General features: G+C 37.6%; 1 protein-coding gene and 1 long non-coding RNA gene across 4 annotated transcripts in view; one reads left to right on the forward strand and one right to left on the reverse strand.

Moving 5' to 3' along the window:
* The window catches only part of LOC130176301 (uncharacterized), a 48226-nt gene that overhangs the window by 3661 nt on the left and 17289 nt on the right, over positions 1-27276 (forward strand). The window lies entirely within an intron of this gene.
* On the reverse strand, positions 6012-9562 carry admb (adrenomedullin b). Its single transcript, XM_056387303.1, has 4 exons — positions 9458-9562; positions 8953-9068; positions 8069-8203; positions 6012-7631 (listed from the first exon to the last, which is right to left on the reverse strand). The coding sequence occupies exons 2-4, from the start codon at positions 9054-9056 to the stop codon at positions 7346-7348; spliced, it is 525 nt and encodes a 174-aa protein (XP_056243278.1). The 5' UTR covers positions 9057-9068; positions 9458-9562; the 3' UTR covers positions 6012-7345.

The raw sequence follows: 27276 nt of genomic DNA on the forward strand, positions 1-27276 counted from the left end.
AGATTTCACTCTGACTGGATCACCTGGGCAAGGGAGTCTGATGTAGAAAGACCCCAAACACTCAGTGACTCCTGGTGTAGTTTTGTAGGGAAGGATATTTATCACACTCTACAGTGTATCCAGTGATAAACAAATGGTTTATAATTATAATAAATGAATAACCTTGCCCATTACTTTCTAGTGTGGGGGGGCGGGGTTACTTGTACTTACAAATAGAACTTAAAATAGCTTTCCTTGAAATTTGTTGTGGAAAAGTTCCTGTCGATGAATGCTGATAAACCTCAGTCGTACAAATGTCTTTGGACTACCTACAGTATCCTGTACAAGCTGGAGATTAGGTTGTTTCCCAGTGGTGGAGTCAGGCTTACAACGCCACCATCTGGACAGTGAAGGAAAATCCATTTCATTAGTGAAGTCCCTCTCATGCCCCCTGGAGAGCTGGCTTAGGATTTTGATTTTTTTTACTTAATCTTCAACTTTTACATAGTTCCAATAATTCTTGAAAAGGGGTATTCAATATCATAGCATTTTAAATAATATTTTAATTAATTTAAATTATTTTATTAGTAGAGTGCTGGTGGTCTGTTATCTAAAAACAATAATGACAGTGTGTGGTCACAACGTTTCCTCCTGTAAATGCACAGAATGATTAAATTTGTATTATACTGAGGTGTAGTCAGTTGAGTTTGTCATCGTTCAATTGGTCCACCCACACTTTAAGGGTCAATCCCACAGAAGTGAAGTTTTGAAGTAATTCAGCTCCACTTAGAATCCACAAGCATGAGAAAAACATTTATCTTTCCTGACACCATGATCCATACAGCCATGACCCATGATTTGTGCACAGGAGACTCATGACCAGAGATATTTCCCAGCTCCAATGTTTCCTTTAGCCTGTAGTTGTTACTCTGACTTTTTTGTTAAGTTATTGATCATTCTGCGATATGCCTTTGGAGTCATCTTAGCTGGACACCCACTTTTAGGGAGAGTAGCCACAGAACTAAATGATACCCATTTATAGACTGTATAATGTAAATCAACAATTCTTGATCATAGGTCTTCTAACACATGAGTGTCAGGCCACAGCAGCATGAGGAAGGGATGATGACATCATCACAAAGGCAGAATCAGAAAATAAGGTTTATTGCCAGGTAGGTTTTTATTTACAAGATATTTGGCTTGGTGTTTGGTGCGGTATCCAATAAACATATTAACAGGAAATAACAATAAAAAGGTAATATACTGCAACAGTCAAAAAAAATAAATATACATAGATACACATATTGAAAAAATAAAATAAAACTATGAAAAAAACTATGTACAAAAGTGTTGGCAAAACCCCTGCTGAGCAGGATGTGTAAAAGATCACAGTATAGACAATATCTGTTCTGTGCAGGAGTAATACTCCAAGGTGTCACTGTAATGTGGTGATGGTTGATGATGCCAGAAGCAGAAGTAAAGGCAGGTGCTGGTCCATCGCTGGGAATGACTGGACTGGAATTCATTCAATACATGTGATAGAACAATTAGTTTAGATCATACAAGTTCTTTATATTCAAACATGTTATCTCTGTTGTGTGTGTGTGTATAATAAATAGTAAGGATAGATATGAATATGCTAAAATAAATACAGTATTAGGCAGTGGATCCTGAACCCGCTTGTTCTGGATCAAACAGTCTCTTTGTCTTACTCATAAAAGAAAAGTTACTGACGCATCTAGCTGGACAACAGCCGCAGGAACAGGGTAAATTCGACTAAATCACTAAAGCGTCTGTCGACATCATCAATCATACATGTATGCCACTTGAAATGTTTGTCATTTGCACTAATGATACTTTTTGCTACGGACCAACATTAGATGTTACTCACCAGTCTAAAAGAAAAGTTGGGAGCTCGCCATCAAACTGCATCTGTTTACCCAGAGCTGTCTCCAGTGGCGGAAAAATACAGAGGATTTACGCATGTTTTGCTTCTTTGCCGCTAAATGTGGTTTCTTGTCAGAGCGGTCCTTCTTCTGTGTTTTTCTGTGATGCTAGTCAGCAGCTTTTTATTTTTATTTTTTAGTTGGGAGCTGTAGCATAACTTCATGCTCTGGAGGAAGTTGTTCTTCTTCGTGGGACTGAGGGCAGACTAGACACTACACTTACTCACACAGCATCTAGTGCCATAAAGTGGTACTACAGCACGGCCCAGGACACAGCTAGTTGGTTAACATTCTCATTTCAGTAGATATCTCTGAAATACAATAGATGGAGGTCTTGGTCATGACATCATCACTGTGGCTCCTTCACATACTTTTGATAGTGTTAGTTCATTTTTTGAACAGTATAAACTTAAATTCTGGCCAGATCTGGGCAGATCTTAAACATTACACCTTTTAAATGGAGCCTTATATGTTATGTGTAAGGTGAATTTTTCAGTTGTCCCTAATAGTTGAAGTGAGCTACATTCATGCAGTTTTGGACACTGTGCAGGATTTTATTTAAGAAAAGTGACATTAAAATTGTATTTTACAAGCAGTATATATAAACTAAGGGACCCAGATTCTAAAACAGTATTATATAAACAAGATGAAATTCTTTTGTTGAAGTTTTTATATACTCAACCACACCTAGAGGGTGAACAGCAAATTGGCAAGTTCCTTGATTCTCTCAACCTACCTGTCCTGACAGAGGAACAAAATCGAACATGAACATCTACGATAAGTGGACAGATCTAAATAGCGCCATCTCCAGACTTAAAGCGAATAAATCTCTGGGCCCAAATGGCTTATCTTCAGAATGGTATAAAGCCTTTAGATTTGAATTAATGCCTAGCCTTCTTCGGGCCTATAATACAACTTAAACAGATGCTAAATTTCCTCCATCATGGGGTGAGGCAGTGATCTCAGTTATTCACAAAGATGGAAAAGGCAAACTGGAGTATGGATCATATAGACCAATCTTGGTATTGAATGTCAATTATAAATTATACACAGCAATCCTCGCCAAAAGACTGGACAAGATCCTTCCTCAGATTATGACCAGACTGGGTTTATCTCACAAAGACAAACTCAAAATGATGTCAGGCGGACTCTGCATGTAATAGATAATATTCAATAGAATAAAAAAAAGAAATATTTCGACACTGTCAGAAATAAATGGCCCCCTTTTTAAAAGGAATGAAGTGGATATACACAGATGGAATTTCATTTCTTCCCTGGGTCTTAGTCATAGAATTGACTCTATTAAAATGAATATTCTTCCATGGTATCTCTTCTTATTTCAAGCTCTTTCTGTAGAAAGAAATTAAAACAATTTTCTGAATTGAATAGAATAATATCTAGATTCATTTGACGGGGAAGAAACCCAGAATTAAATTTAAAACACTCCAACTCCCAAAGGAGTGCACATGCATCACAACATTTCACGCTAGATGGAAAGATATCGAATCTATTTCATAAGTGACCCACCAATTCAAGCAGTGTTGGCTTATGAAAATTTTGGCAATTTTTCTAGATAGTGTGCAAAATCCACTGATAAATACCCACTTAAAAATCTGGAACATGATAAAATATAAACTAGATGATAAACTACAAATAATTCAATGGTGTGCTTATGATCCTGGGTTTATACCTAATAAAATGGATTTCAGATTTAAATTCTGGATCTTAAAGGTAATAACAACATTCTACTTCATGACATAAAATGGATAGTTAAAAGACTTTGAGAGCCTGAAAAAGAATATGGTCTTGAAAAATCAGATTTTTACAGATATCTCCTGGTACGCAGCCATTTTAAACACAACATTATGAATAAAACTGACATGAATGATCCAGTATTGAAGATAATTATTGATGCCTATCAAAATAATTCAAACAAGTGGGTTATTTCTAGGCTTTATAAAAGCCTTATGACAAAAAAATCCACACTATAGAATATGTTAAAGAAAAATGGAAAAGCAACCTTACAGTATCAAATGAGCATTGGTTAGATGTTTGTAAACTACAGTGAAAATGCACCAACTTGCATGTGTGGTGGGAGTTTGGGTGGAAATGTAGTATTTTGTTTCTTTATTACACCAAATCAGAAAAGACACTTTGCAGGAGGGGATGCCAAGTGTTGAGGACAGTGTGGATTTCAGGAAGCAAACTACTGGCATATATTTTGTGATTGTCCGGTGATTAGGCCCTTTGTGGCCAAGTTTCACAAAGTACTAAAAATCATATTTGATAATGATCTGCCCTTGCAATTTTCCACACTGGAATTGTTGATTTTCAGGCAAGGCAATCAGATGAATATATGTTTGGTGTTTTGATTTCTGCTTGTAAAAAAAGCGCTCACAAGGCGCTGGTTACTTACTGAACCTCCAACGATACAGGAGTGGATAGATATAGTAAATGACATTTCTGTTATGGAAAATATTAACTTTTCTCTCCGTCTGAAGAAAACTTAATTTATTAAACTTTGGACCAAGTGGATTAAATATGTAAGGCCCATAAGGGCATATTTTAGTGAAGTATTGAATGATTGATCTTGTATTGTTTTTTCATTTTTACTCTGACCTTTTTGTTATTGTTTATTTGATTTGATTTCACTTAGTTTATTATATTTTCTTCCAGGAACCTCTCCCAAATAAAATTCTGAAACTGTGGATGGCATAGGGAACTAAAGTATGATTTCCTGTGGTATGATCTTTAAAATAAAATGCTGCCCTAAACATAAAGAATTGGAAAAAAAAAAAAAAAGTAGTTTACAGATGGACCTGGCAAAGACAAAAATACTACTACAGAAAACTACATTTTATTACAAATACAAACATCTGGTGAAAATACTGATTATCATTTGAAGAAACTACAAAAAAATCTTGATTTGATTTAAGAATTCTTTATTTTGATAAATGTCTTTGAACTTTACTAACTATAACTTTACTTTAACTATTCATTTTGTATGATAATATACTTGTTCTAATGGGGAGGTTTTGATGTTATAATGAAAATAACCAGATTTATGGTAAAATTGTTTCAGGACAGAGTTACCACTCTGCATACCATCAGTGGAGGTCAAATTCCATGGATATTAATATCTCTATCTAGTCCTCATTTGAGTGTTACTGATGTACAGCAAAACACAGTTGCTCTTTTCTCTCCATTCATCAAAACTTGGATTGTCTTTGCCAAAACATAATTCATTTTGTGGAAATGCCATGATTACACAATTTTAGGAACATGTTGACCGAGGACAAATTTAATCTTAGTGCATGTGTTTCTTTTAGACAGTGTAGCTGATAAACAGTGTTACTTTTAGAATGGAATGTGCACCATTGGTTCACATGTTCTGGACTGTATAAAAATCAGGATTTAATTATATTTAGTGAGGTCAACATTTATTTGTATAGCACTGTTCATACATAATGGCAGTTCAAGATAACTGCCTGATGACCTGTGCTCTGGTTGCTGGACTGTACCTGAGTGAGCAGGTCAGTTATAAACTTTGGAACCGGACCCTTAAATGCTGTATAGACGAGCAGCAGAATTTTGAAGTTAATTCTGTGTTGTACTGGAAGCCAGTGTTATATATACACATTTATATATGTTTTATATATGTTTGTATTTGCGTGTGTTGCGTTTGTATAAGGACTTGCTGCTGCGTTATGAATGAGCTGCCTTGAGATTGCCTGTCTGTGTTAGTCATCTAATAAAAAGCATTACAGACATCCAATCTGTTATAGATGAATGCATGGCCCAGTTTTAGGGAACCTGCTTGACATATGAAACCTTTAACTTTGGATATATTCTTCAAAAGATAGAAAGCTGTTATGTATATAATGTTAAGATATGTTATGTAGTTATGTTGATGGCATGACTTTTAAAGTTAAGATCAGCATCAAGAATCACTCCAGGTTTTTTGATCTGCTCACTGTATTTTATAGACACATTAACTACAACATCAACTGCATATTCCAAAATCATAAAATGACAAGGGACATATCCTGTGTTGCCTATGTGGCGTCTAACACCAGGACACGCACGCACAAGCAGAATATTTAATATTAGGTCACATAAAATCAGAGTTCAAGATCTTTTCATTGTTGCATTGATTCATTTATTTCCAAAAAGGACATTGCAGCCAGCTGAAAACAATTTCAATGTCCGTCATGTTTGCCACAACAAGACATAAATCATGTTACCATATACCATTTCAAGTAATTTTAGTTGATTCATGAGTAAATTGTGATTTATTACATTCAAATAAGCAGGTAAATGTCAAAACTAAGGCTTTTTAAGAAGAAACATTTAATGTTACCATAGTAAGGTCTCTTGAAACTGCACTGATTTTGAAATAGTTGGCCCTGCATTGGCTACGTGTAGCCTACTGTAAAGCTAGATGGCAGCAAAACACTTGTATTAGCTCATCAGTCCTTCTACGTCATAGCAAAAACAGCCTTTTCATCATCCATCATTGCTTCTAAAGTCTGGCCAAAAACTAAATTTCCTCATTGCTTTTCAGTTGCTGTGTATGACTTTTACCATTGAAACAAATATCTTTAAAACATCTCTAATATGATTGATTTCTAATAAGTATTATCATCACAATAATGTAAAGATAGTTGGTATACATGTAACTCAGTTATAAGATACTTAATTCACATACAGGACAAGATAATTATTTACACAGTTAAGATGCATCAGATACTTCATTGAAGTTAAAAGTAAAAGACATGTTCAATATGTGTTTTGGATGTATAAAAATATAATTGTATTGTATGCTTAAATATAAGGTAGCTTTATATATCCTTATATACAAGCTGATAATTACATATTTTTAAACTATGTATAGGCTTGGTACATATTGTATAAATTGCACTTCACCACATTCATTTCACTTGTGAGGGGATCCTGAATGTGACAGTTTGGGGTCCAATAATGTCAGTTTCTTGAAAAGAATTCTCCCCCATTGTGGCCCCAGTAATTTACTCATTGCAGCTCTTCAGTTTGTGGGCGTTTTGGACAAGATCTTCAGGAATTGTCTTCTATCTCAGCTGCTTAGCTCACTTTGGAAGCTGAAGAAGAGACAGACATTCTTGTCAAGTCCCACAAGTCTGACTTGAATTCATCCATAAATCACACACTCGCTCAGACACACTAAGCATACGCACACAAACTTCTCAGTATCTATTTTTGGAATCTTGCTTTCATCCAGAATGACCTGAGCTTCCTCTGATGGGCAGTACAGATGTAGCAGCTGTTCTTTTTGCATATCTAGTTGTAAATCTGTAGAATAAAACCTTTGAGGGGACTTATCTTCATCTGCTGTGAGCAAAAAAATCCCGACAAGGATTCTCCTCTGCCTTTCCATGCCTGTCTTAGGCCACTGTGCATTTGCTTTTGTGTATGTGGACTTGCTGACCAGCTTCAGTGCTCCTTCTTTGTCTTCCTGACTGGAGGGCAAACTGAGAGACATCCAGGAGTGAGCGGCGACGGCGCCCGTAGCCCGTACAGCCAATCTTTTCCGGAGGGGCCTTGGGCTCTTTTTGGTCATTGTTCCGAATCTTATGCAGTTGGTGGATCAGGTCGTGGTATACACATGTTCCTAGGACGCAGCCGGATGCTTTGGATGATGACCTCCTAGGTCTGAATTTTAAGCCAAAGCTGGAAAAGAAAAAGTAATATTTATGCTCTATTTTCAGACTGCTTTCCAGAGTAGATGAATATGACCTAGAAACACATATTTTGACAGGGTTTAAATCCAACTTGTCATTAAGATTCATTCACATTTACAACAGTTAAATAGAGGATAGATCATCCACAGTCTTCTTTTCTTACATGGCTGTCATTTCATTTGGAATTTAACTCCTGTGTTATCAGGTGGCATCTACAGAGCACTTAATAAATGTAGTACTTTGGGGGTCTCCTGGTAGCCTAATGGTTACACACCATATAACTTTGATACTCCCGGTTCGATTCCAGCTGGGGACCTTTCTTGCATTTCTTAACCTTTTCTCTATCATCGTGTTTCCTATCTATCTTTAACTGTCAGCTATCAAATGAGGCCAAAAGTGCACCCAAAATGCAGCTTTCCTTCTTACCTTAATGAAGGTGAGACAGCTTTTGCATTCTCGCCCTGCTGTGGTCCAACGTGGATGTCAGAGTGCCTTTCATTGGCTGTCACTAAGCTGTTGCCCAGGTCTCTCTTCATACGGCCCTGCAGCCATATTTTAAACCTGCAACACAGAAACAGAAGAGGCTGTGATAGCAACTGACATTAATTCAAAGAGAAATTGTTGGGTACAGACATGAAGTGATGATATCAAAGTAACAGCGTTATACATCCAAAATATGACATGATTTGATTTGATGCCAATGTAGCTCAATATGTTTTCTTGGATCAGTTAGTATCATAAAGGCAGGACATCTTTACTTTTTTCAAGAAAATATCGTTTGATTCTTCAAAAGCTAAAATTTCCAGACCAATAAATCTCCCCAGCCTGTATATTGACCAATATTATCTTATGACAGAAATATTGGCATCAGTTTATATGCAGACCACTAAGAAACAAGAAATTGTGCCAAATGTTTGAGATAGTTTAGAAACGGTGTCTCCATTGCACAGTTTTTCCACCACAGAACAGTGACAAGTTTATTATTATTGTAAGATACCCCACTCATAATATAGCTTCACTATCACTATTCTGTAGTACGATATAGGAACTTTAGGGAGCCTTGTCAGAAATGTTTTTATGTGTTTAGGCTTTGGCTAATGTAGTTATTAGCTTTTTAAAACTGTCAAATCTCTGTAGGCAATTGTTGAGCTATAGCAAAACTGAACTTCAACTGCTCAGGGATAGTTCCTTCACTTGTTCTCCTATACTAATAGACATAATGTGATGAATCTCTTGTGTTAGGGGTGAGCACATCATTTGAATGCTGAAGGATTAAATAATAAGTTGTTTTTTCTCAAGAATAAACACACCTCTTTTTCAAGCTGGAGTTGAGCTCCCCTGTGGCACCTTTTACCAGTGGCAGGACCATGGTGAAAACACAGCAGCAGATGACAGTCTGCAGGGCTAATCTCATTTTGGCTGTGAGCTGTCAATAGCAAAGATACAGAAATTGAATTTATGAGGATTAGTCTGAACTGCTGCCACAAGTGGTGTTTGATTAGAAGACAGCTTTTAATTACCAGTTGGCAAGCCTTTGTAGCTGAACAACAGAGTGGTTAAGAAACAATCTGTCAGTTTTTTAATTACAAATTAATGTTAATGGCTTTGAAAATCGGGTTATTGATGAGACATCCATATATCAGTACAGCCAACATCACTGGATAAAAATGAAAGTGTGTACTCAACTACTAGTCCTTCAAACTCTATCCCCAAATTTTACCGGGTATTTACATTTCCAAATACCTAAAGAGGTCTTTAGCAATTGTTTAAAAATAATCTTAAACTTAGATTAAAATTATAAAAAAAGTCACTTACCTCAGGCTCTAGCTTGTAATGTGATGTAAAGAATTAATGGCACACATTCAAGTGTGTTGTGTACTGTTTATCAGGGATAGGTGTTTTTTCCAAGGCTGTAAAGAGTTTACCATGAGTTGAAGTCTGAAGTTTACACTGCTAACATGAGACGCTTTATAGAGGGAGGGAGGGAGCTGTACCTGAATGCCAGACCCAGTGGGAGGGACTGTGGGACAGTGCATGTCAACCCCTTCCACCCCACATGTAGACAGTCAAACCAAAAACATGCACATAGAGATTATAATCGAGTCAGCAATCCCAAAAACTATGACTGTGTGAATGCTCATTAGTTTGTATAAATCTTCAATCTTATTTATTGCACTGCTTTTTTTTTTGAGAGAATGCTAAAAGAATTGGTTTTGTAAATTTCAGAGCTTTGTTAATCGATCTAAATGGTCACTCTCAAAGGAGACTTATGTGCACCAAGTCATTTACATATTTTTCTTTCAATATTCCTTAACTGGTTGTTTTGGGGGTCATTATAAGAGTAGGTTCATTGGCTTTGCATGTTTTAAGGCAGTTAAAGCAAATGTTGTTATAGCTGAAATGTTCCAAAAGATGTGTTTTTGGATGATTCTGTTTCCCTCCAAGTTAGCCATCTGTGATTTTAAGTAGCTAAAAGGGCCTAAGTATATTTAAATTAGTGCTGTGTTGTTATGGCAACTACATGCACTGTGAAAATTAAAGGAAGGAACATGTGCTTTATGCTGAATTTGTGTACCTCCAGATGACGGGTTTAATCACTCTGTGAGTGCTACTTACATCCACTGGTAGTTACTTCTAGGCATTCTAAACAAGGGAATAGTTTTCTGCCTGTGTAAAGATTAACCACGTCTTAAGGTCTATGATACTAGCTACAATGAATTATCTCTGAGATGTAAGAAATTGAGAGACATTGAAAGAGGAAAATGGTCCCATGTTTTAGAAATACATTGAAAATAATAAATGTTAAATTTCATGTAAAGCTAGAGTATTAACTTAAAAAACTGCCTGCACATTGTTTACAAAGTAATCTCAAACGTTTATGTAGGATTTAAAAACTCAGTGTGTCTAATGGCATCATTAGAACTTATCTCTGCTCAGGACCTGCAAGTGTAACTGTCAGGTGAACAAGTTGTATCCAAGATATTTACAGTTGAGAATATGGCTATATGCAAAATGCTTACTAACAGCCTGAAACCCAAGGTATAATATAGGCAAAAAAAATCCTCATGTGTTAGAAACTGGAACCAGAGAATGTTTATCATTTGTTTGATAATTGATTTAAATAACAATTATCAAAATTGTTAGCTATACATTGATTATTAATCTGAAACTGAAGTAACAGCTGTAGCCTTCTAAATTTTGCACACCTTACTTTTCATCAGCTGATTGATCCAAATACACTGGACGTCCTGCTTCAGTGGAAAGGAAAAACTTCCTTTAAGACGCAGAAATCTCAAACAGTCAAAATCAGGGTGGGTGGCCATGTGCCTTGACCAGTTGGGTAAATGTCAGTGTTTTGAGCCATTAATATATGTGATCGGGACATCTTGAGTTCTGGTATTTAAAAAAATAAAAAAAATAAAAAAAATCTTATCAGGATATTTTGTTTATTATTATTATTACTTAATTAGTTCACAATGTGAGCGTGATGACTTCCAATTGTCTGACAAACAATAAAATTGATGGTGGATCTTTTGAAGGGGATCTTTTCATCCTTAAAGGAGAGAAAGGTTTCAGTGAAAACCAGAATACTGGTGTAATATCCATCTTTTAAACTTGTTGCAGTCTTTTGGTGTCAGACACCTGAATTATGCTCTACAAGTTCTTTGTAGTAATTACATTTTTTAAACCCTTAATGGAATATATTTAAGTGAACTGTTCTTTTTTTTTTTTTTTTTAAAACATCATGAGCTGCTTTGGTCACATAGCCACCACAGGTCTATGTAACAAGCAAAATGTGCAAGTCATTGTGTTAAAAGAAATAATTTTACAAGATGGCAACGATGTCTAATCTTATGACGTCTTTACATTTTTTCGTTGTTGTTGTTTTAGATTTTTAACTGCCGTACTGAACCCAGAAATTACTATTTGTTTTACTTAAAAGATAATATCTACTCTTGCTGTACTTCTTGGCAGCATGTTATTGGTGTTGGATTGGAGCCTAACTTACCTCAGACCTCATAGAGCATACAACTTTAATGATAAAGAAGTGAGGGCTTTACAAAGGGATGTGTATGAAAAGGTGCACTAGGACTATTAGTCCTGAAAACCAGTGAGTAATCACATTCACACCTTCAGCAGAGCCTTATGTTATTTCTGGAAAAGCTCAGCACGAACTTACAAGGCATGTCCTGACCCGTGTTTTGGAGATACTGGAAAGTCTGCAGGTTACACTAGTTCTTTTCATGTTTTGATGTTATTTATTTTAACTAGTACTACTGCTTAACTCTGAATCCAAAGAGCTCTGCTGCTCTGACTGAATGAAGCCACGGCGGATTCTGCTTTTTCATTGCTATTTCCACTCTTTATTCAGTGTAGAAATGATAGAAAATGATTTAATATAAGAATCATTTTAAACCTGTGACCTTTCATCTCTTTAATTTGTCTTGCTGTAGTGTTTTGGACCATAAAAAGAAAATGTATTCACCAGTTCATTCCCAATCCGCATTTTCTTGTCAGTCCACTTCCAAGCATAGTCAGGTGCAATTCATTTCTGGTGTGAAAGCAAATTGATCAACCACAGTATTTTTTTGATTGCATGTGATTTTATCATGTTATCAAGAACTAAACCACTATTAAAGCCATCTGCTGAGCTTTGAGCTGCTCAGGAAATAATGGTAAGAAAACCGTTTTACAAAATTAAATAATTATTTATCCAAATAATTTAACCATGGAAACAACACGAGTGCAGGGATCCCACATTAATATAATATCTCTTAAAATATTGCTGTACAAAAGACCTCTTTTTAATCCTTTGTCCACCTGTTTGCCATTATACCTAACATGCGTTCGGTTTGTAGTATAGCGTAGTAAAACTAATAATAATGTTTTCTTTATATTTGTGAGTTTTTTTGTGACACCAGAGAATATAAATAAAGTCATAAGAAGCATTAAAGAATTTGAAAAAAAAAATTCGATTTCCCCACATGGGTTTATTTAGTGCTGACGATGCAGTATGACAGTCGATAAAATGGTCTAATCAATGAACTCCCTGTCTGTCTGTATGACTTAATGTTTAAAGCTCTTGGTTCGTTTCCTAAAAAGCGAGAATGAACAGTAACTGGATCAGAGCTGAAATGCTATAATGTATAATTGTTTTCCCTTGGTCTGGACCAAATTAACTGAGCTACAGGTGTGAATGTGCCTGAACAAAGTGCTTGAATTTACAGACTAACATTCATGAATTAGGACAATCAATGCCTGGTTCTTTTGAACTGAGAGTTCAGTTTGCTCAAAAACTTTCGCCCTCAACTTGTGTTGACCTGCATGCAGCTGATGTAATCCCAGCCAACATTACAGCCACAACCGCCACTACAGTCATCATCCTCAACATGTCCATAGGCTATGTTTCTATAAGCAACTGTGCTATTTTCAGGTCTGTTTTGATATGATTTTATAAAACACAGTCACACATGAAGGTTTGATGGGTCTATAGAGGCACGGATCATGCATTTGGTTGCCTCGAATAGATACACACAGTGCTGTCATGGCAACATCACTGCACCTTTCACAAGCCAAAAGATGATTCAATGATCTGTGTTTTAACATGATCCCTTTCAGTTCTTAAATTACTTGCCCTGTATCTGTTTTGCATGCCGATGGCATGCCTCATGCTGCAGAATTTCATTATTTGAAAACAGAGTGTAGTCATGATCTATGTCTGTCTGACCACCTATGGCTCTGAATGGTTATTGTATCCATATCAATAGGCCAAGAGCTTTCCCGGGTTCCTTGCATTGTTGATGCAGGCTTAGCTTTTACATTGCATATAAAAGTAATCAAGACAATATGGTGTTTGGTTAGAGTATGATTGAAGCTGTGATTGATTTCCACAGTCAGGGGTCAGTAGAGCACAATGGGAGCTCAACATTGGCAGGAACCTATTATGTGTTATTATTAGACATTCAGTGTCTATTTATAGTTTTCATTCTCCATTTTTATTACTACTGAGATAAAAAGGGAGGAATTATAAGGATCTTATTAACTCTGCTGCACTGGTATGTAACACCATGGGGCTTTCTTCATGGGTCTGAGAGAAAATATTCCCTGGAAATGCACTGAGTAATATGCAATTGTCTAAATGTGAGGCCCAAGCATTCCTCCCAGTTCATTTCCAAACAACGGAAAATTACAATGTGTGTTGTTTTTGTGTGGAAAAATACATGATCAGATATTTACCATCTACAGGTGGAAATAGCCATTTGCCCAAGGGAAAGACAATGTTCCACACCCGAACATATTCCTGACTGATATGGTTAGAGGAATGACAAAATGATCTGAACTGTAACTGTTTGTATGTGTGTGCTTGTCTTTAGTAATTGTACATATTTTGGTCACAGAACAGTACCACTGCTCAGCTATCAACCCTGTCAGAAAGTAACAGATATGCAATCTACACTCAATACCCCATAATGACAAAGTGAAAACTGAATATTCAACATAAATATTCAGACCCTTTGCTATGACACTTCAACTTTAGCTCAGGTATCTCCAATGTCTCTCCATTATCTTTGAGATGTTTCTACACCTTGGTAGGAGTAAATTCAATTGATTGTACATGATTTAGAAAGGCACACGCCTGTCAATATAAGGTCTCACAGCTGACAATGCATATGGGAGCAAAAACCAAGCCATGGGGTGGAAGGAACTGCTGCAGCGCTCAGACAGGATTGTGTCGAGGCACAGATTTGGAGAAATCTACAAATCTTAGCGATCTGGGGAGAAGGGCCTTGGTAAGAGAGGTGAGCAAGAACGCGATGGTCGCTCTGACTGAGCTCCAGAGATCCTTTGTGGATATGGGAGAAACTTCCACGAGGTTAATCATCACTGCAGCACTCCACTGATCTGGGCTTTATGGCAGAGTGGCCAGACTGAAGCCTCTCCTCAGTGACAGACCAACATCAAAATGGTCCTCTCCTGAACTATGAGAAACAACATTCTCTGGTGTGATGAAACCAAGATTGAACTGTTTGGCCTCAGTCTAAGTCATGTGTGGAGGAAACCAGTCACCGCTCATCACCAAACCAATACCATCCCAAAGGTGAAGTGTGGTGGTGGCAGCATCATGCTGTGAGGGTGTTTTTAGCAGCAGGGACAGGGAGCAAAACACAGAGATACCTTTAAACAATCACCCTAAGCTCACAGCCCGGACAATGCAGGTGTGGCTTAAGGACAACTCTGTGAATGTCCTTGAGGTGCCCAGCCAAAGCCTGGACTTGAACCCAATCGAACATCTTTGGAAAGACCTGAAAATATCTGTCCACCGATGGTCCCCATTCAACTTGACAGAGCCTGAGAGGACCTGCAGAGAAGATGAATGGCAGAAAATCCCCAAATTCAAACGTGCAAAGTTTGTCATGTCATACTCAGAAGACACTGTAATCACTGCCAAAGGTGCTTTAACTAAGTCTTGAGTAAATGGTCTGAATACTTATGTCAATGTGAGATATTTCACCTTTTTAACAAATTAGCAAAAATAAAATTATTCTTTTCACATTGTCGTTAGTGTGTTGACGCATAAAGCAAATTTTGCCTTGCATAACTCACAAAGATTTGACTGCTAGACCATGTGTGTGTTTATTTGTCCCCAATGTACCAACTGTACACGCATTAGCTTTAAGGTAGCTACCAAAGGCGCACCAGCCATGTCTGTGGGAGCGTGCCTGTGTGATCCACTCAAATTCAAACACTTAAAATTTGTGCAGATGTATCTCTATCTGTGTATGTCTGTCTTTACGTTGTATACAATCTACCCCCCCCCCCCCCCCCCCCAAATATTTTAAATAGGCTCACTGCAACAGGTTATTCTATGAATGTTGTAAGAACAGTTACATATTGACTTAATAAGGAGCCTTTTCCACTACTTGGGTTCAGAGTTGACAGTTATTCCACAAGTTTTCTCAAGATCTCAACTAAATATTGCTGTTCAAAGCCAGTGCGAGCCTGGCTTTTGACTGCAAGTTTCAGATTTACACCATGTGGGACCTGTGAGTCCTGAGAAGTTTGCCATGGGAATTCCAGCACATAAACTCACAAAGCAATGTCTCAACAGCTGCCCGGAGAGGCTAGTTCATCAGAGCCGGATGAGGCAGGGCAGAACAGAACCATTAGTCAGAATATAAACTAAATCTTGTGTCAAGTAAAGTAAGTAAGATATGTGAAGAGTCCAGTTTTGTGCTGGTAATGTTGTGATTGAGGTCAGAGAAAGATTCCACTTTAGCAAGAAGATCAAGGTCTTGATCATTCCATATATGAACCAGACAGAACATGTGTGTTTTTGTAGTGTGGTGGATGGTGGGAAATACCTAAAACTCCCTCAGTCTTGGAACAGAGATGGCACACAGCAGGCCTCTGCTGTCCACAGTGGCATGGTGACAAAAACTGGGTGAAAAACAGTACGCTGTGTCAGATTACAGTATGACCACAGTGTGTTGTTTATAAGTAGCTGCCATTTATAAGAATGAAGCCTGTAAGCATGGAAACGGAAGCATTGCTGTGATGGATTTGGAATTTTATGAAACTTTAAGGTGCTGCTAGGGTATTTTGGGGGCCTGTTCTCATGTGACGGTCAGATGGATATTGACTTTGAACGGGGCTGTGTGGTGTCGGTGATGATGTGGACATTGTGCCCAATTGATCCAAGTAAGGTGAAGTTCTTGATTTGCCTTATCTACAAGCCATCTTCATAATAAAAATGAATCTTTAGAAAGAGTGGTGTTGGGGAGACCCTACATCACTGTCGCATATCTGTACATTTCAACCCTCCTCTATAGTCATGAGCCCTGGATAGTGACCCAAAAAAAAGAAGTTGCATATACAGGTGTCCAAAATTTCAGTTGTAGGGTGCTGAACAAGGTGAAGAGCTTGGACATCCTGGAGAAACTAATCACTGGTCCTTTGTACTGAAATGAGCCAGATGAGGTGCTTTAGACGTCTGATCAAAATGCGAACTAGATGCCTCTATGTGGAGGTATGGGGTCTCAAGTTGAAGGACACCCTAGAGGACAGTGGACAGATTTCATGTCCCATCTGGTCTGGAAAAACGCCAGGGTCACTTCCACAGGGTTCAGGGTCCATCCCCCTGTTTCTTTGTTTGTTTGTTTGTTTGTTTTTTGTGTGGGTGTTTTGCATAAATAATCTGAGTGGAAATTTTGGGGGGAAGAAGTTCAAATACCACAAAGTTTTTTTTTTGGCTAATGTGGAAAAATTGTGTGCTCAACTCAGAAGTTGATGGAAATATGTATCAATTAGCATTTTGTTTTGCAGACTTTTCTAGAAATTTGCTTAAACTTTGTTCTAAATTTGGATAGAAACTTGGCTATTTAGAGAAATGGACATTGCAAACTGCAGCAGCCTTATTCATTTCAGTGACAACAATGTGGAAAATTCCAGTCGTTCCGCAAAAAAGTTTAATCTGGCTCAATTTTTGCCACAGGACCTTGTAGAATTATTTGACTTGAATAAATATGTGTAAGGCACATTCCTGACACATTTCTTTATAACATGAACACCATAGTTCAGCTTTGTACCTCACAAATATCGAGATGGAGGATAAAATGATGGTCCAACTGATAAGTTGTAAAGTCTTGTCTCATAACATTGTAAACCAATGTGTAGTGCTTTGTTTCTGATGAGCCTTTGAACTCATTGTCTCATTCACGGGGCCAATCGTTCTCCACCAAAGCAGCCCCTTTTGTGTTTTCTTCTACACACACACACACACACACACACACATACATACATACATACATAAATGCTGGCAAATGTAAACTGAAGGATGTTATATGATGGATAGACAGACTTACTTTTGGGCTTCAGCATTACAGCATCATTCTGTGCCTTAGATCAAATGAATGTCAAACCATCAGTCTTTTTCTTTTTCATGAGAGCAATTGCTGAATTGGATTGGTATTTGATTAGGGCTGAGAGGTTTATATCAATATAGTTTGTTGCGTTACACAAGCCATTTCTTCTGTAAAGCAGTGCCAGTGTTTGCATCCCTTCTCTCCCCTTTCTCGCTCAACCCCACCCCGCCACCACTCTCCCTCTGCATCTGAGCGCAAAAAAGTTCTCCTACAACAGCTCAAGTCACATAACACACCTGCTGCTGTGAGAGAGCAGGGATGATAATTATGCACTGTAAAAGTCCCAAAACGTGAGCAGAACAGGAACAGGAGGGCAAACTCACTGAGCCACAGTGGTAAAGATATCACATGGCGCATACGTGTACACAGCAAGCACAAATACAGAGCAGAAAGGGGCAGTTGTTACCGGCCGTTACACTGTGGCAGTCCAAACACCTCGTACATATAAGTAAGAAGAGAGGCTGAGCATATGACAGCTTGCAGTTGGAGGTTACAAAAGTTTTATTTGTTTCCATATGTTGTCAGATATGAAATGAACACTGTAAGCAAATTATTTTAACAGCATTTGTATAGGAATAACTCTGTCCCAAGCTTTTTTTTTTTTATCACTAAGTGATTTCCACTGTATTTAGAGATGATTTGGATTTTGTTGAAATTAACAGGATAGGCCTGTTATTTTTATTTAATTTTTTTTTTTTACATTTTTATTGTTTACACAGCTGTATGTTTTTACAGTAATTGTACTCTATTTTGAACAGTCTGTTATTATTGAAAACAACTGAAGGAACATTCTCAGAGATACGCCTATTTTTATTTAATATAGGCTACTCATTTAATATAATTATTAATTTACACGTTTTGCAGCTATATATTTTCAAACAGGGAAGGAAACCATGTCTTTGCATTTTTTGATCAGTCTGTATAAATAAGACATTGTGACATTTCACATGTGGCTTTCACTTAAAACTGAACACTTAGCCCACTTTGGAGAAAAAAAAATAGATATATTTTTAGATAGAGATAGATATTGTGTATTCAGCCTAAAAATAAAGAGTTGACTTATGGTCCATATCGTCCAGCCCTAAAAGAGAAATCTGTCTCATCATCCCTCATCACATGGACTGTGGCAGGCATAAGTGTCCAGATGCCAAACTGCCACATAAACAGTGGCTGCTCTGTGCAGAGAAACCTTGACTGTCGTGCACCAAAGATGTGATGTTGAATTGTTTTTGGGAATTGTATTTTAGATGTGTTATAGTTATTCTCACTACCACTTGACCTCTTATTGCCAAGTGTATGCATCCTGTGGTACCCACCTGGTATACATTTGGCAGTCAGATATACTCACACAGCGTCTTATAAGTGAATGCCCCCAAGATGACATACAATGTTCGGATACTGAGACTGATGTTATGAGAGTAGCATGTCAGAAAATCAGTGGGGTTGAGATTTTGTTCCAAAACAAACCAGAAAGTGACTTTGAAGGCCAGAAATCTCAGCACATTGTCAAACCACAGATGTAAATTATCTGATATTCTGACCATTTTGTGACAGGCTTTGATATATCACTTTAAAGCACTGTCAATATTGCCAAAAATAGTGGCATTTTTGTGAAATTCATGAAACACGGTGGAGCATTTCAACACAGACATAAACACAGACATAGTTATGTTTTCAGTAGTTTACACTGTACCTGCAATTTCATATCTTTTGACTTAATCATACACCAGATGTTCAGATAGCATTCACAAAATAAATTTCACAAATTAGTACTAAATATGTCTTATCAAAGATTTTACTATTATTGTTTCTAACAAGTCTATGGGAATGTTCAATAGATTATTTTAAAGTGCTAGCATGCTGACATTTTCCAATTAGTACCAAAGTGCAGCATAGGCTGATTACATGTCAATAGTTATGCAGTATTACATCATAATCCCAAGTATTGGACAAAATGATGATGGTGCTAGATGAGAGATTTTCAAACTTTTTGGTGAAATGGATAGGTGCATGTCATTGTTCTAGAAACAACTGGAAATAAGTAATCTCTGCCCCCTGTGTTGGTCGATTTATCAACATGACACACAGTTTATGGGGGCAATCTCATTATCTCCGATATCATCCATCCATCTATACATTTTCAGCATCTGGGGTCTGTTGACGGTGGCAGCAGGTCAAGCAAGGTAGTCCAGACTTCTGTCTCCCCAGCAACATTTTTCCACCTCCTGCTTGGAGATCACATGGTGTTCCCAGGCCAGATGAGATGTATTATCAACTCATATCAAAACAGATTCTCCTCATAACTCCAGAACTCTCCTGGGAATAATCACGTTTTCTGCAGTATCAAAGTAATCCATTAGTTTTATTTATTAATGATTATTTGTATAGGGACAAGTATATATAGTATACTTACATTATTTATAGCCTAAGCTGGTTTGCAATGCCCCTCCGTAGAGGGCCTTAATAAGACATAAAACTCAACAATGCCTACGGAATAGCACAAAACACAAAACTAAACAATATACATAAAGAGCAGCCTTTGAAAACCCCTGCACTGAGATGAAAGGTCAGGGAATTAAGTTGATCCTTGGGGACCAGGGGCCAGATGCATAAAACTCTCTAGATTCATGATTTAACCTATGTGTACACACGTAACCAGAAAAATGCATACACATTCTTTTCGTCAGAATTATAAAGCCGTGGTTCCGCTTTATAAATCTCACTCATTGAGAGATTTGCCACATATGTATATATAGTAAATATTAATATAGTATCGAAACAGTTTACTGAATGACTCACAATAAATAATGAGGGAAGGAAAGGAATGAGGGAAACATTGAGCACACAAACACAATTATTTATGTTTATGAATTGTAATTGAATGTGGGGACTGTGAATGTCCATGCAATAGTTTGTAAGATATTTCAGTGTGAACCAAAGTAGTGGACCAACTAACATGACTGACATTAAAATCCATGGAGCTGCTGCTAGTATGGCATAAAAATAAACCCAGAGGTATCATTTGTATTGTGAGTATTTTTCTCAGTTGTTTTTTTAGGTTCTTTTTGCTTTTTCTATATTCCTGCCTGCCCTAGCATTGACTAATGATTATATTCATCATAAGTAAATCTTATCTTAGCAATGAAAATAGTCTTTCAATTAATTTTCCTATTCGATTATTGGTTTGGTTTATAATTTCAGCAAAATCACAATTTCTTTTCTTTTCCAACCAAAAGTCCAAAACCCAAAGATACTCAGTTTAACAGCATAGAAGATTAAGAAAACTAGAAAAACCCAGAAATATTCTCATTTGAAAAGTTGGAACAAGTCAGTATTTGTTACTTTTGCTTAAAACTCTTAACTTAGATTAGACTTTAACTATAAATTGTTTAATGAAATTGTCACAGATTAATTTTCTGTTGATTAATCAACTGTTATTGTTTAGTTGTAACTAGTTTTCATTTATTACAACAACGTGATGTATTTATTAATACATCAATAGACAGATTTCACAACCGTGTGACACATGAAGTCATATTTGCATGATGGAGAGAAGTTACTTTGTCAGTTCCTTTAACAGAAGATAAGATAGAGATATCAGCATGCTAAGTCTGCTTTTTGACCTGCAACTGGCACATATTTGTGTTTTATAGCTGACGTGTCTGGTGATATTGGTTTCTCACTTGTCTTTCATTGTTGCGTTGAAAGTGAAAATACGTCAGGGATCGATTTGGAGAGTCTTGAAATTCCAGTGGGTGGGGTGCAGGATGGAAAATATGTTTTGAAAGCCAGAAATCTCTGCACCTGGCAGATTAGTCATTGATTGATCAACAACATTGTCAACCACCCACAGATATATTGTCCATTTTGTACTATTGGCCAATAAATACCTTACTTTTTGTCCTTTAAATATTTATAGAAACCTCCCGCTAGAATCTGTTCTCAGTGCGGATGTGGTGCTTTTACTTGATTTTAAACACCTCTCTGTGAGTCACACTAACAAACAATGACATGCAATGGATGCTTATGTAACAATTTTGGCTTTAAAAGTACAACCATGTGAAAATTGCCTGACATTTTCTTCAAGAAAATTCAAGTGTATTTGCTGTCTTCCAGCAATGCACTGCTTCACATTAACAGTAACACAGCTTGTTAATTGCCCCGTACATTTAGCTGGTTTCCTATTTTCTCTGATAGCACAAACATTTTCCTGCTGGTGTGGGGAGTTGAACTGGCAACCTTCCTGGCACACAACTGCTTTTCTATTCTAAATGATTTGTGATCAGGTTTAGGGCTTTTGATATCTTGTTACGGCTACATTTCTCACTGTGTATACGTGGGTATATGTGCATCTTAGAGTAATACATTCCTTGTCCTCGGCCAATAAATCCAAGTATATTCACATACACTCATACCCGGTGTAACTTCTAGGAGTTGTTGGTCACTGTCTACAGTTGTTTATTCTTTCTATTTTTGTACTAAGGCAACAAGCAGAGCTAACGTAGATCACATTTCCAAGATGTTTTGGAGCTTCATTTCACATTGTCTCCTCCAATTCCAGCAGATGGATGTCCCACAAGTGGCCCATAAATGTGTTTCGAAAATAGCATGTTTAATATAGTTATCCCTGTGAAGTTAACAGTGTAATTGCAAATGATGTTTCCTGTTCCATCACATTCTGCTGCCATGAGTCATCTGCTGTCACGGAGGCATTGCATACTGAAAGGCCATGGTCCTCACCCAATGCTGCGTTGATAGTGCAACAAAAAAATAAATGTAGAAAGTATCTCTGGCCATCAATCACCCCCTTCTCTACACTGAGTGATTAAGACCCTTTGAAATGTGACCCTGGCACTCTTGTGAGCTCAATGATTGTATAACACTTCATTAGAATTGGGGATTTTATCTCCAGTGTTGGAGCCAAAGGATTACTGTCACATTGTCCTCATTAGGACTTTATAGTTTAAGGCATGTTTCATCACTTTCAAATGAAGTGGAGAGATGGATTGGGTAACTCGGGGAATTTAGTTTACTGTTTTTTGTTGTTTTTTTTTTTTTTTTGCTGCGCACTTTCTAATAGCACCTCACCTCTCTTGTTTTGGTGGTTTTGAGGATTTCTTAAGAGCTTTTCAGACACTTTCTCATTGGTTTAGAACATTGCTGGCTTCATCTGTCTGTGTTAAAGTGATGGCCTTTTGTCATTCATTTGACATCTTTGTTGACTATGTGAATGTTCCTCACATCTTTGTGCAGACATGACAGGGCATTTACGTAAAGAGCCTCAAAGGATATTTGGTTCCTAGTAGATGAGAAGTAGTGTTGTTGGTCATTTCTAAAGTGATGTGCGTGTGCTCTGTCCTCTCACAGGCTGCATTAGTGGTGGATTTTAAAACTTAATTTTCAATTGAAAGCTTCATTAATGACCACTAGGGCTGAGCGATTAATCGCATTTGCGATAATATCACACTTTGACCTGTTGTACAATGGCAGAACCTGCCTTGCTACCGTTGCTACGTCACAGGGCAACACTACTAACCTGTATCAGCACTTAAAAAAACACCTCAAAGCCATGTACCACAGTTGCATGGCTAAAATGCCGACCACCAGTGTGTCAGGTAAGCCAAATACCACCCGACCAGGATCACTGACCGAAATGTTTGAAAGCATAATTCCATATCGTCACCTTCCTAAAATAATGGCCTAAGTCATGTTTTGACAAAAATGTTTTTTTTGCCTAAATCACCCCCTCATGATGCTGGCCACCTCTGGTAAAATCGCCTGAATCCTCAGTTGAGGGGAACATGCAATTCTACCCCCGGTTGTATAATGGCCTATGTCAAAAGTGTGACTCTTTTGTTGAGTTTTTTGTGTTTCCTGAAAAACCTGAAAAAATGACTTAGGCCATTATTTTAAGAGGGTGTCGATATGAACGTAATTCAAAACGGCACAGGGAAATTATTCAGGCAATAACAGAGTTCATAGAGAAAGGTATGATGCCTCTCAGCACGGTGACCAAGCCTGGGTTTACGGCTTTGATAAATACACTGGATAAGGGGTACAGCGTACCCTCCCGCACATATCATGGCCAGGTTGCCTTACCGGAGGTATATAAAAAATACAAGCTGAGACTCACAGCGGAGCTGAAAACAGCTGAGTGTTTCCCTACTACAACTGACATGTGGTCAAGCCGTACAGCGGAGAGTCTTATGGTGCATTTCATTAAAGACTTCAACCTCAAAGCTTGCTGCCTTCAAACTGCCTACTTCCCAGACAACCACACGGGAAAACATTGCAGCCGGCCTGAGAGAGTTGCTTGCCAGCTGGGATCTCCATGAAGAGAACCACTTCTGCATCATGACGGACAATTTTACATGCTTACAAGGCTGTAAGATAAACAAATCAGTCAATATCCTGCTGTGATTGAAATAGTTAAATAAAAATAATATCTTTCATATCACTTCATGCATCATCTAATCATGACATATAGGCCTGGCCTCCAGGAAAGAACAGTTTGTTTAATCGATCTAATATTTTGTTAGTCATAACATAGAATTATTTATTGCTTGTGTTTGTTTGAATAATACAGAAGAAAAAGGACTTTAAAAAATATTTGCATTTTAAATCGCAATATTGGTAATAAATAAATAAATTGCAATTACATTATTTTCCCAAATCGTTCAGCCCTGACCACTGCAAGCGCAAGAGATACACACCTGCTTCTCACAGTAAATACTCATCAATTGATGATTCTCATCTCATCAAGGTCATCTTTTATTCTTTCTTGATAGCGATTGGCTGGTTATTTTATATAATTTTTTTTTTTTGAGTTGTGTACTCACATTTTCCCGAAAGTTTCCAACAATTCTCAAACCTAGAGAAATATGATTTTAGATCACAGTAACTGTACGTGTCATTTGGTCGTCTGCCAATGACATCATATCCCCTTTGCGTATGCATCAGTGTTGTGGTTGCCTGCCAGAAGTTCAAAATTGACATTTTATCCAGGTTTAACATTTTGAAAATACACTTTTTAGATCTTGGTAGTCTTCAACTATGTATATTAACTGGGTGAAGGATTTTAGCCATCGGACATTTGGATCTTAAGTTATCAGAGAAAAAGCCAAGCAAATGTTAGACAGCTCAGCTGCAAGCCCCTCCAAGACATCCTATGCCCACCGAATAGTATCGGTGAATCACTGTTTTTAATGTGAAACCACTTTATTCTGTGTTTCTACCGGTTCTGATCCCTGCTCAATTTGTTATGGAGCGTACACCCCTGTGGATAATTCGGCTGCCGGTAAAAACCCCCTGAATGTCTGTTTCGATAGTTTCACTGATAACTAATGAACCAAAGGTTAGCGGCAGTCTCATCTCCTAGCTCCTCCCTGACGTCCTGCATCCGCTGTACAGCGTTGGCGAAACAGTGACTTTTAGAGAGAAACTGCTTTAGTTAGTGTTTTTACTCGTTATAATCACCTGGTCTGTTTATTTTGAAGAGGAGGAGACCTCTGTGCACAATTCAGCTCCCGCCAAAAACCTCCTGAACGACTTAAGACTGAAGGAATCCTGAGAAGGCTGATGGCAGTGATGGTGAACACAACAACTCTCATGATCCCACTTTACTTCATGACATCACCAAATGCCATATTTTTGTTATTGTTTCGATTGACAGACCCCCTAGCGGCAGAAGTTACATACTGTGTGTTTAATCTAATTATTTTCGTGATGAATCATTTGGCCTATAAAACATCAGAAAACAGTGTAAAATTCCCAACACAGTATCTTCAGCTTCAACTTCTTCAGATGTCTTGTTTTGTCCAACCAATTCTCCAAAACCCAAAAATCTACAATAATGTTAGACCTAGAAAAGCAGTGAATCCTCACATTTGAAAACACTTTTTTTGCAAACAATTAATTTATTATCAAAATAAATGCAGATAAATTTATCAATTAGTCAATTGATAGAACATTTGTTTATTTGTAAGTATTGCAGCTACAGCCTGAAAGTACATGAGCATTCAATGAAAAGACTAAATCTAATTTAGTCACTAACTGCATATTCATTCATTCATTCATTCATTCATCCATCCCTGCAGTTGGGATGAATAAAAATCCCAAATATATAAAGGGTTTGCTACTATTGTGGTTTTCCATGTTTGCACATGACAAAAATCTTTAAATGGTATTAGTGGTTTATTAAGCAGATTTTATTTCTTCCCGACGAGATGATACAAGATGAGAATACAGTAAAAAAAATTACAGTGCTCCTAAAGACGAGCAAGATGTAATATTTCAATTCCTCTTTGTCCATATTTATTGTTTGTTAATTTGACAGCATTCAGTTCAGAAATGCGCCAGACTTGTTGTTATCATGACTTCTATGTAAAAGTGACTTGTTCGATTATTCAGACGTGTGACAGCACATTTACGTGCATGTCTGAAAAGAGTTTTACATTGTCAGTGACTGTCTCCCTTTAGCAAAAGTTGCACTCAAATTTTCTAAAACATTATGACAGGAATTTCTGGGAAGTCACATTGACTCAAAAGGATGTTGAACATAAACTGTAGTAATTTGACATAGTCAGTAAGGGATGTAGTATGGAGGCGGAGGAACAGCAAAAATCTTCACCACAGGAGGATCAAGACAGTTAAGATTAGGTGCCATTGCCTCTGAGTCATTGTCTTTTTTGACTAGAGAAGAAAGCGGTTTATGTTGCTCTGTGGTCATAAATAGCAGCTGCAATTTAACCTTGATGACACACTTATCGTGCAGAAAGAGAATGGTGCGTGTTTAGGGAAGGGATGATGACACAGGAGCGTGCAGGTAATTCTACCCTTGGCATAGCCTCATCAACCACTTGGCCTTTCACCTGGTAAAGAAGAGCTCTGCTGACTCGTTGACTTGCTTCCTTTAAGCCTGCTGTGCTTGGGTATTTTTAGCATGATTTCATATACTGTGTGCAATTAAATAGGATGCTGGTAAACAATGCTCTGGTAAGAGGCCAGCTCCAAACTTGGCTCAGTCATAAGTCAGACGGTTTCAACTGAAAAATGAATAACTTCATGCTCTGGCAGGAGTGCAGCACAGTCCATGGGGGTTGCAGAGTTTTTTTTTTTTTTCCAAAGAAACACTTGTGTTTTATATTTGCGCCTTGCCACACATTCTTTTGTGTTCATGGGGGAGGAAAAGGATGAGACATTGACTTTTGAAGTCTTTCTGTCTTGTCACGTAAAGCATTCCTCACAGATAGAGTAGGACCACGTAGACAACCAGTCACCTCACAACGTCCTTGTTAAAGTTCAAGTTGAATTTTTTTTAAATTCTCTGTTGGTGCACGTGTGCGTTTCTGTGCAGCTGTGTGTACACCCGTAGCACATTAAGATGTAGGTATAAGTTGTGTGTCTAGCTGTATTTATGTGTTTTGCGGTGTGCATATGTGCTTGTGCAGCATTCATACTTTTGAGCGTGGGCATTCAGGTCTGTAGTGACTGTGAATGCATGCATTTAGATGCCTCTGCATGTGTGCACCCAGGTGTGAATACTATGCATGCATGTAAGTGCGTGTATTTGTGTGCATGCTTTTCACATATGAGGTAGGTAATTGTGTGTGCATATATTTTTACATGTATTCACAGTAACCTCTAACTTATAAGGGTAAAAATACAAATGGGAGGTCAGAGTGGCACACGGCTCACCTTTAGCTTGGCTGT

This window comes from Seriola aureovittata, chromosome 10, assembly GCF_021018895.1.
Source record: "Seriola aureovittata isolate HTS-2021-v1 ecotype China chromosome 10, ASM2101889v1, whole genome shotgun sequence".
NCBI classification, from domain to species: domain Eukaryota; kingdom Metazoa; phylum Chordata; class Actinopteri; order Carangiformes; family Carangidae; genus Seriola; species Seriola aureovittata.